The following is a 10,002-nucleotide window of genomic DNA, read 5'->3' as shown; positions in this document are numbered from 1 at the left end:
TTTTTGAGACGGGGTCTCGCTCTGTCGCCCGGGCTGGAGGTGCAGTGGCGCGATCTCGGCTCACTGCAAGCTCCGCCTCCCGGGTTCACGCGATTCTCCTGCCTCAGCCTCCCGAGTAGCTGGGACTACAGGCGCCCGCCACCACGCCTGGCTATTTCTTTGTATTTTTTTTAGTAGAGATGGGATTTCACCGTATTAGCCAGGATGGTCTCGATCTCCTGGCCTCGTGATCCACCCACCTTGGCCTCCCAAAGTGCTGGGATTACAGGCGTGAGCCACTGTGCCCAGCCGATATATGTGTATTTTAACAGTAAATTTTTAACATTAAACCACTGACTTAATTCATTTATTGAATTTTGTTGTTGTAGTATATCACACATAGAGTACACCAGTCATTTATCAATAACTGATGTGTTCACAAAATGAACACATGCTCATAATCACTACTCATATCAACACAGAAAATTACCAGCACCCTGGAAGCCTCGCTCAGCTTCTCTCTCTCAATCACTACCACCTCCTTCCTGTCCAGGGCAAACAGTATCCTAATTTCTAAGATCATTGATTCGTTTTACCTACTTAGTAGCTGTAAATTTTTTAAATGAAGACATAGTATATTATTCTTTGGAATCTGGAATCTGGCTCCCCACCTCCTTATTGTATGTTAAGATTCATCTGTGTTGTTGGTAATGTGGCAGAGTTCATTTTTCTGTTGCTGTATAGTAATGCATAGAGCACTTTTTTTATTTATTCATTCTCATTGCACTGTTCTACAGTGCCACCTTACCATGAACCAGGCATCCATATCTCAGGGGCTGTTTCTGGACCTGTCATTCTCTTTCACTGATATATTTGTCTATCCTTGTGCCAAAAACTGTCTTTTTTAGTGCTATATCATTAACTTAGCTAATGCTTAGAGCTATGTAATGTAGATAATTACAGCTGTATAATAATAATGTATCGATATCTGGTAGAATAAGTTCTTCTACTTTGTTATTCTTTTAAAACTACCTTGACTATTCTTTGCCCTGTGTATGTTCATTTAAGTTTTACGAACAAGTTGAAATTACTCCGTCCTCTCCAAAAAAAAAAAAGCATGCTAGAATTTTGATTGGGAATTCTTTGAGGAGAATGGCCATCTGTACTATGTTAAATCCTCCTGTCCCTGAAAGTGGTATGTCTGTTTATGTGGGTCTTTAATTTCTCTCAGTAGTGTTTTATAGTTTTCTGTTAAGGTCTTATATATCTTTCATTGATTTACTCTTACATATTCAGTGGGCTTTTAAATGTAATAAATGGTATTTTAAAAATGATTCCTAATTGTTGCATGTATTGGAGACATTTTTATATATTAAAGCATAGGTTTTTAATTATAAGATTTTATGTGATTTAAGGTATATATCATTTTAAGAATCACTGAATATTCAAATTCAAATCACCATGGGAATACTGGGTAAATTGAGGAAAGTAAAGTTGGATTAAATCCAGGGTTGTATCCTTGGAGAATTTAAAAGGAACCAGGAACTTGTTCCTCAACTGTGTGAGTTCCGTGTTGGTTGCTTCAGAGAGATTGCCTTAGGGCTTGCTTCCTCTCTCAGCTAAAGTGATTGGGATTTGGCAGTCAGGGTGCTTTTGTTTTTCAGGTACCCTGAGCCCTCTCCTAGCCAGCCCGCATTTGTGAGCACTCGGTAAACACAGAACAGGAGGGAATCGCAGTGAATGGGGATTTCCGTCAGTCCTGCCCACTGGCTGCTCTTGGACCGACAGGCTTCTCTCTCATTCTAAACTCCCCAGCAGTGGAGCAGTAAACTCGGCCATAGTCAGGCATGGCACATGTCCTGAAATGATGGAGACTGGACCTGTTGCCTTAAACTCACGCCTGCTTTGTTTTTCCAGGTCTATAAGGGAGAATTCCAACTACCTGACTTTCTTAAAGAAAAACCACAGGTACTGTGTCTGCTTTTTCCTCCTGATGTATATTAGATTGGCTCTTGCATTGAAGTAATATTTTTAAAGAGATAATGAAATTAAAAAGACAGAAACAAGAAACCAAAAAGAAAAGAAGAGATAATGGTATGTGCTGGTGGAAGAAAGGTCAGCCTCTGGGACTTGTTGATTTTAACAATAATTTAACACAGTCTTAATTTCAGAGAGCTCAGTGTCTCCCAAAACCAGGGAAATACTTTATTGATAACCAAATTCTGATTGTTTGAGGTCCTGCACAAGCCGCCCAGTGGGTAAAGCTACTCCAGCCTTCCAGTGCCTAATTTGAAATAAAAATTTGCAGCGACCCTCTCTGTTCCTACTGTGTGTACTGTACATCCATGCCCCTTTGGCTTTTCTCATTTGGAGCCCAGAAGACTTATAAATATATTATGCACACAGTTACTGGCCCTTGGGAAGGACGCCAAGAGTTTGAAGGATTAAAGCCAGCACGGTGGCTTATGCCTGTAATCCCAGCAGTTTGGGAGGCCGAGGTCGGTGGATCACTTGAACTTGAAGTCAGGAGTTCAAGACCAGGATGGCCAACATGGTGAAACCTCAACTCTACTAAAGATACAAAGATTAGCCAAGTATTGTGGCAGGTGCCTGTAATCCCAGCTACTTGGGAGGCTGAGACAGGAGAATCACATGAACCGGGAGGTGGAGGTTGCTGAGCCAAGATTGCACCGCTGCACTACAGCCTACAGTTTTGAGGCAGAACAAGACTGCCTCAAAAAAAAAAAAAGAAAAAATTAGCTAGGCATGGTGGCACAGGCCTATGGTCCCAGCTACTTGGGAGGCTGAGGTAGGAGGATCGCTTGAGCCCGGGAGGTGGAGGTTGCCATGAGTCTAGATTGTGCCACTGCACTCCAGCCTGGGTGACAGAGTGAGACCCTGTCTTAAAAATAAAAAAAATTAAGCAGATTCAGTTTTCCCTGTAGCGTCCACTCTCACTGACTTGCATTCCAATCCTGTTTCCTGGGTTGGAAAGAAACAGGGAGTCTTGCAGCTGCCATGCCTAGAGGAGCCCTCATCCTGCCTCTGGGCATCACCTGTCGTCCCCATGTAGAAGTCAGAAAAAATGGGCACCCGTGGCCTGAGTGCGGCCGACTTCCCTTGCCAGCATGGCATTGATGCATGTTGCCTCCAAGCTGCTGCTGTCAGTGATTAGCTTGTCAATAGGAAAAGGAGACTCAGTTCTGAACTCAGTTTCTAAAAGTGTTCCAGATAGAGATTGGTGAAGCAACACTGCCTCATAGACTTGTGTGAAGTCCAGTTGGCTGAAGCAAGCCTGGAGAAAATGGGCTGCCCTCTCTGAGGGAAGCCATGTCTTACACCAGAGTCGAAGCCTCTTCCTTCCTGACCCTTGTCTAAAAACATTCAGCCGCCAGTAATTGATACATATGACTTGAGTGCTTCAAAGTACTTGCAAGGCATATTCTTACTTACATATATTTACTATTCATCCATTCACTGACTTATTCACCAGTTGTTTACCTAGCGTCTACTATGGTGAGGAATTGGAGTAAGTCCTCAGGAGTCACGGGAGGAGCTCCTGATTTATCCAGAAGACTCCGACCACCTCGTGCAGACAAGGGGGCACAGAGCTCTGGGCCCAGGCTGGGCGTAAGGTCCCAGAAACCTGGGCAGATTCATGAACAGACTCACTCACAGGCTGTGGAAGTTGGAGCCAGAGAGTATTCCAAGAGGCTGTCTTGAAGGAATATAAAATCCAAAAGCGCCCGGGCACGGTGGTTCACACCTGTAATCCCAGCGCTTTGGAAGGCCCAGGTGGGCGGATTGCCTGAGGTCAGGAGTTCGAGATCAGGCTGGCCAACATGGTGACAGCCTGTCTCTACTAAAAATACAAAATAATTAGCAAGACTTGGTGGTGTGGGCCTGTAATCCCAGCTACTCAGGAGGCTGAGGCAGGGGAATTGCTTGAACCAGGGAGGTGGAAGTTGCAGTGAGCCAATACTGCACCTCTGCACTCCAGCCTGGGTGAAAGAGCGAGAGTCCATCTCAAAAAAAAAAAAAAAAAGAATTCCAAAAGCTGGTTTGCATAACAAGTCTGAAGAAGTCAAGAAAAGGAATTTGAGACTAAAACTAAAGGGACACCCCTGCTTCACAACATACCTAAAAATATTTCCAAGTGGATCACACACCTAAATGTGAAAGGCAAAATGATGAAGTTGTTACAGGCCTGCTCACGCCTGTAATCCCAGCACTTTGGGAGGCTGAGGCAGGCAGATTGCTTGAGTCCAGGAGTTCAAAACCAGCCTGGGAAACAGAGCCAAACCTCACCTCTACTAAAAATACAAAAAATTAGCCAGGTGTGGTGCATGCCTGTAGTCCCGGCTATTTGGGAGGCTGAGGTGGGAGGACCACCTGAGCCCCAGAGGTCGAGGCTGCAATGAGCCGAGATCACACCACTGCACTCCAGCCTGGGCAATCAACTCTGTCGCACAAAAACGAAGAAGGTAATAGAGGAGACCATCCTTATGACCATAAGAGGAAAGGATTTCTTAAGCCCTAAAAAGTACTAATTATTAATTTAAAGGTGGATAATATGAACTACATTATAATTGAGGATGTTTATGTAATAAAAATAATCATAAGAAGAGTAAAAAAGTGAGCCTAAGTAGGAGAACATATTTGAAACAAAGGACTCATCTAGGGCCGAGCTCAGTGGCTCATGAGCCTGTAATCCCAGCACTTTGGGAGGCCAAGGTGGGTGGATCACAAGGGCAGGAGTTTGAGACCAGCCTGGCCAACATAGTGAAACCCCATCTCTACTAAAAATACAAAAAAAAAATAGCTGGGCGTGGTGGCAGGCGACTGTAATCCCAGCTACTTGGGAGGCTAAGGCAGGAGAATCGCTTGAACTCAGGAGGCAGAAGCTGAAGTGAGCCAAGATCATGCCACTGCACTCCAACCTGGGTAACAGTGTGAGTCTCTGTCTCACTCAAAAAAAAAAAAAAAAAAAGGACTCATCTGTGGAATATAGATCTTTCCTACAAATCATAAGGGAAATTTTTTTAAATTGGGCAAAAAGCCTGGACAACATAGCAAGACCCTATCTCTATCAAAAAATTAGCTGGGCGGGGCCAGGTGCGGTGGCTCACACCTCTAATCCTAGCACTTTGGGAGGCTGAGGCGGGTGGATCACTTGAGCTCAGCAGTTCAAGACCAGCCTGGTAAACATGGCAAAACCCCATCTCTAAGAACAAATACCAGAAAAATTAGGCGGGCATGGTGGCACACACCTGTAATCCCAGCTGCTCCCGAGGCTGAGGCAGGAGAATTGCTTGAACCCAGGAGGCAGAGGTTGCAGTGAAGTGAGATTGCACCACTGCACTCCAGCCTGGGTGACACAGCAAGACTCGATCTCAAAAAAAAAAGAAAAAAAAGAAGCTGAGCGTGGTGGCATACTTGGGAAGCTGAGGCAGGATGATCCTTTGAGCCCAGGCAGTGAGCTGTGATTGTGCCACTGCACTCCAGCCTGGGTAACAGAGGGAAACCTTGTCTACTAAAAAAAGAAACAAAAAAATCATGCAGAAGCATGCACGCACACAGACACACAAACACACATAGAAAAGGGCCCATAAGGCTGAAACCCAAAGAACCTTCAGATTCAATAATTAGCTAGAATGGTTCATAAAACTCAGGAAAGTGCAGTACTCAACAATTACAGGTTTATAAAGGATGCAGATCAGGACCAGCCATAAGATAGAAGTGGGCCCGGGAGGGTCCTGAATGCAGAGCTTCTGCGCCTCCTCTCTGTAGAATCAGGGCATGTCACCCTTCCAGCACATGCATGTGCTCACCAACCTGGAAGTGCCACTGAACTTCCACACCCAGCGTTTTTATTGGGGTTTATTTATGCAGGCAAGATTGACTAACCCCTTGGCCATGTGTTAGAACTCAATCTCCAGCCACCCTCCCCTCCCCAGAGTTGAGGCGGGCTCCAAGCCCCAGCCCCCTGATCCCATGGTTGGTCTTTGCGGTGAGCAACCCCATCCTGAGTCATCTCATACCATAAACCCAGATGTGATCCAAGGTCCTCAGAAATAACAAAGACACCCTTGTTACCCCGGGAATTCCAAGGATTCGGCATTTCCCTCCCAGGAACCAGGGGGAAAGGCCAGTCAGATTCTTGAGCATACTGCAGTGGTGCACTGAGTTCACCTGAAAGTGAACAGAGCCTGCGGGCCACCCCTGGTGTTTCAGTGGGGGCAGTCACTTCTCGTGCTGACCCGCTTCAAGGACATTAAAACATCTTTTCTTTCCTTCAACAGACTGAGCAAGTGGAGTAGCAGGACCAGGAGCCTCTTCCATACATGAGGTGAGGGTTGGGGAACATTGCTGGGTTTTTCTGTTTCCCACTCGGGCTCTTGCAGGGGGCCGGGTGGCTGAGGTGGAGAGCACAGCTCTGGAGTCCGTCTGTCCGGGTTGGAATCCTGGCTCTTCCCTTTCTGTGTGGCAGCGAGTGCGTTACTTCACCTCTCTCTGTCTTCGTTTATTCATCTGTGAAATGAGGATGATATTAACAAGAGCATGCTGGTGAGAATTAATCATCATCCAAGACCCTAGCTTAGAATAAGCAAACAGTAGTATTGTTATTTTTATTATGAACCATGAAATAGTTCAGCTGAAAGGGACCCGGAGGCCATCAAGCCCAACTCCTTGTTTTCTGATAAGGAGCTGGTCCCGGAGGGAGCAGGTCATTTGTCAAGACCGTAGTCCAGAGGCAGGGACACCCACAACACAGGAGCGACTGCTTACTTCTGGTTCCCTGTTCAGCCAGGGCCCCAGCTGCCCACCCCCGCCTCCAAGGGCTTTCTCTGTGTGCTGGACTTGCAGATGTTTTTCCACTACTGCAATTTTTGTTTGTTTCTTGGTTAGTTTTTCAAGTTTGCCCTTGCTTGTTTTAATGTATTATGGATGGCTTATGTAAGTAACCTACATTGTCTCATTGGACTAAGCACTACATTGTGGACAAGGCCAGCCCTGCCTTTTAAGCCCTCTTTCTATCTGAGTATGTGGCCCTCATCAGGTACATGTCCAGGGATACCAGCTCATGAGTGGCAAAGCTGGTTTCTCAGCCCAGATCTCCAGGTGCAGCTGCTGGAGTTCCTACCCTTCTCCCAGACTTACAGTCTCTGCTTAAGCAACCCAAACTTGCTTAAGATCAGTTTTGCTCCAAATGATATGGCAAAGCCTTTGATAAAGCCTTTCAAAAAATCTGATATGGCTGAGCACAGTGGCTCACACCTGTAATCTCAGCACTTTGGGGGCCAAGGTAGATGGATCACAAGGTCAGGAGTTGGAGACCAGCCTGGTCAACATAGTGAAACCTCATCTCTACTAAAAATACAAAAATTAGCCAGGTGTGGTGGCAGGGGCCTGTAATCACAGCTACTTGGGAGGCTGAGGCAGGAGAATCACTTGAACCGAGGAGGCGGAGGTTGCAGTGAGCTGAAATCACACCACTGCACTCCAGCCTGGGTGAAAAGAGCAAGACTTTGTCCCAAAAAAAAAAGAAAAAAAAATAGCTGGGTGTGGTGGCGGGTGCATATAGTCCCAGCTACTCGGGAGGCTGAGGCAGGAGAATTGCTTGAACCCAAGAGGTTGCGGTGAGCCGAGATCACACCACTGCCCCCTAGCCTGGGTGACAGAGTGAGACTTCATCTCAAAAATAAATAAATAAAAATAAATAAAATCTGATACTGATAGTGATTTTTTCTCATAGTTTACTTGCTGACTTTTGTTTTTATTTTTACTTTATATAATAATGATGTATTGTGCATACTCCATACCAGGCATAAAATACCAAGCATTTTATTTGTATATGTATAAGATGATAATATATATAAGTGATATGCTAAATTATATATACATCTATATATAAAATTGTATTCAGTTCTCAAACCACTCTGGCAAGCTGGTAGTATTCCTGTTTTACTAGTGAGAAAACAGGTTGAATGTGACTTGTGGTGCGTTGATGGATTATGGACATAAGCAGCACATGGACACTGCTCCGTCATCTCAAAATCCCAGATGGCAGCAAGCTGCTAATACTGACAGGCTCTAGGATTCAGGTTTCCTTTTTGCTGAGGAGCAAACACTGAATTATTCTGTGGGTCTGCATATTTAACAGCAGTTATCAGGCCTTCGCTAACTTTGTTTTGACAAAATGCTTTCAAAGTTCATAGGTAATCTCCCTACCCGCCCCACCAAACACTCACAAGGCCTCATTTCCTGGCCAGCGTGTTGGAGGATGGACCGCATCGGCAGCTGCCTCCGCAGCTTTTCACCCTTGCCTGTGTGTGGAGGCCGGGAGGGGCCCACCTGTGGTGAGGAGGACTCAGGAGAACCGGGGACACAGCAGAGCCCTTAGGACGGATACTATCTTATCTTGTGGGTCCCTTTGGCATTTCAGTAACCGTCACTGTGTTCTCCGGAGCTTCCTTTAAACAACCTTAGGACCCATTTCTTCCCGTGACGAAGAATCAGGTGCTGACCCCTGGACACTTAAAGAACCTTAGGACCTATTTCTTCACACGAGGAGGAATCAGGGTCTTGTGCCCTGGACACTTTAAGAACCTTAGGACTTAGCCGGGCGTGGTGGCGGGCGCCTGTAGTCCCAGCTACTCGGGAGGCTGAGGCAGGAGAATGGCGTGAACCCAGGAGGTGGAGCTTGCAGTGAGCCGAGATCGCACCACTGCACTCCAGCCTGGGTGACTGAGCGAGACTCCGTCTCAAAGAAAAAAAAACCTTAGGACCCATTTCTTCACATGAGGAGGAATCAGGGTGCTGACCCCTGGACACCTGATGCCTCGACAGTGCCCCCACAGTAGCATCAATAGCAGACGACAGTCGCAGTTATTTAGAAATGGGCAGGAGCAGCCCTGGCTTTGGCCACTATTTGCTTGCTTTGCTCCCAGCAGCTACTTGCACGCATCTGAAAGCACCAGAGTGAGGGCGCGGCGCAAGTGCCTCCCAGGCAGCCCTTCTGAGGCAGCTGTTCTCAACGTCCATCCTCCTGGCCCCTGACCTGCAGCAACCTCCCCAGCCGCCTGGCTTGTCCAGGCCTGTAGCTGGGAAGGAAGAGATGAAGACACAGGAACACACCGGGACTCCACACCCGTAACCACGTTCTGTTTGTTCGCCCTAGGAAAGACTGCTGCCTTTTCAGCGGAAGGGAAGTTCCTAGGACTGGCTGTCCCCAGCCGAGCTTGGTGGAGCGTCTGCACCTTGGCTGTGTCTCCTCTGCTTTTGCCAGTTTCCTCCCACTGAGAGGATGGAGGTGTCCGCACAGCTTTGGGCCTCATGAGGGATCTGCCTCCTGAGCCAAGAGCTCTTGATCCCGATTCCATGCACAGCCCTGCGGTAAGGAGCCCAGAAGAAATGTGTTTCCTGTTAAAACTGCTCTTGTCCTCTTTTCTTACCAGATTATGAAGTTTGTGTTCAAGGAGAGGGTTTAAAAATGGGATCCTGTAAGCAGACTTGGGCAGTCTCCTTTTGAAACAGGTTGTCTGTACATGTTCTAATGTTTTGTAGAACACGTGTGCCTGTTTAAGTGTATTGATGTGAATAATATTAAATAATTATTTAATTCATTGTATTGTTTCTGAGAAGTTGGGAAATTACCATTATACATTTACAACTTAATGACTTTTGTATTTTATTTTTCAAAATAAAAGCTTTCAATGTGAAGCATTCTGGTAGTTACATGTTTTCATTAATGTGATTTCAAAGAAGCACAGACCTTATCAGACGCTGGTGTGATAAACCAAAGTTTCCTCAGTTGGCTGTATTGTGGATACTCCCCTGGAGCCATCACTTTTTTTTTCGGGGGTGTTGGTGGGTAGAGACAGGGTCTCACTACATTCCCCAGCCTGGACTCAAATGATCCTTCTGCCTCAGCCTCCCAAAGTACTAAAATTATAGACGTGAGCCACGGTGCCTGGCCTGCATCATCATTTTGTAATGAAGTGTTCTGTAATTTATTTCAGA

At 46.1% G+C, this 10,002-nt stretch overlaps 1 protein-coding gene across 1 annotated transcript in view; it reads left to right on the top strand.

Annotated features, from left to right (window-relative positions):
- The window catches only part of LOC111530459 (protein-tyrosine sulfotransferase 1), a 131,481-nt gene extending 121,776 nt beyond the window's left edge, over positions 1–9,705 (top strand). Inside the window, exons 4-6 of the mRNA XM_023197675.3 lie at positions 1,897–1,947; positions 6,282–6,328; positions 9,161–9,705. Coding sequence (XP_023053443.1) covers positions 1,897–1,947; positions 6,282–6,299 — 69 coding nt within the window. The 3' untranslated portion in view covers positions 6,300–6,328; positions 9,161–9,705. The remainder of the gene's footprint in view (positions 1–1,896; positions 1,948–6,281; positions 6,329–9,160) is intronic.
- Positions 9,706–10,002: the final 297 nt, after the last annotated feature.

Source organism: Piliocolobus tephrosceles, unplaced genomic scaffold, assembly GCF_002776525.5.
Source record: "Piliocolobus tephrosceles isolate RC106 unplaced genomic scaffold, ASM277652v3 unscaffolded_75, whole genome shotgun sequence".
NCBI classification, from domain to species: Eukaryota; Metazoa; Chordata; class Mammalia; order Primates; family Cercopithecidae; genus Piliocolobus; species Piliocolobus tephrosceles.
Note: the sequence above shows the minus strand (reverse complement) of the source record. Positions and strands in the feature narration are given on the sequence as shown.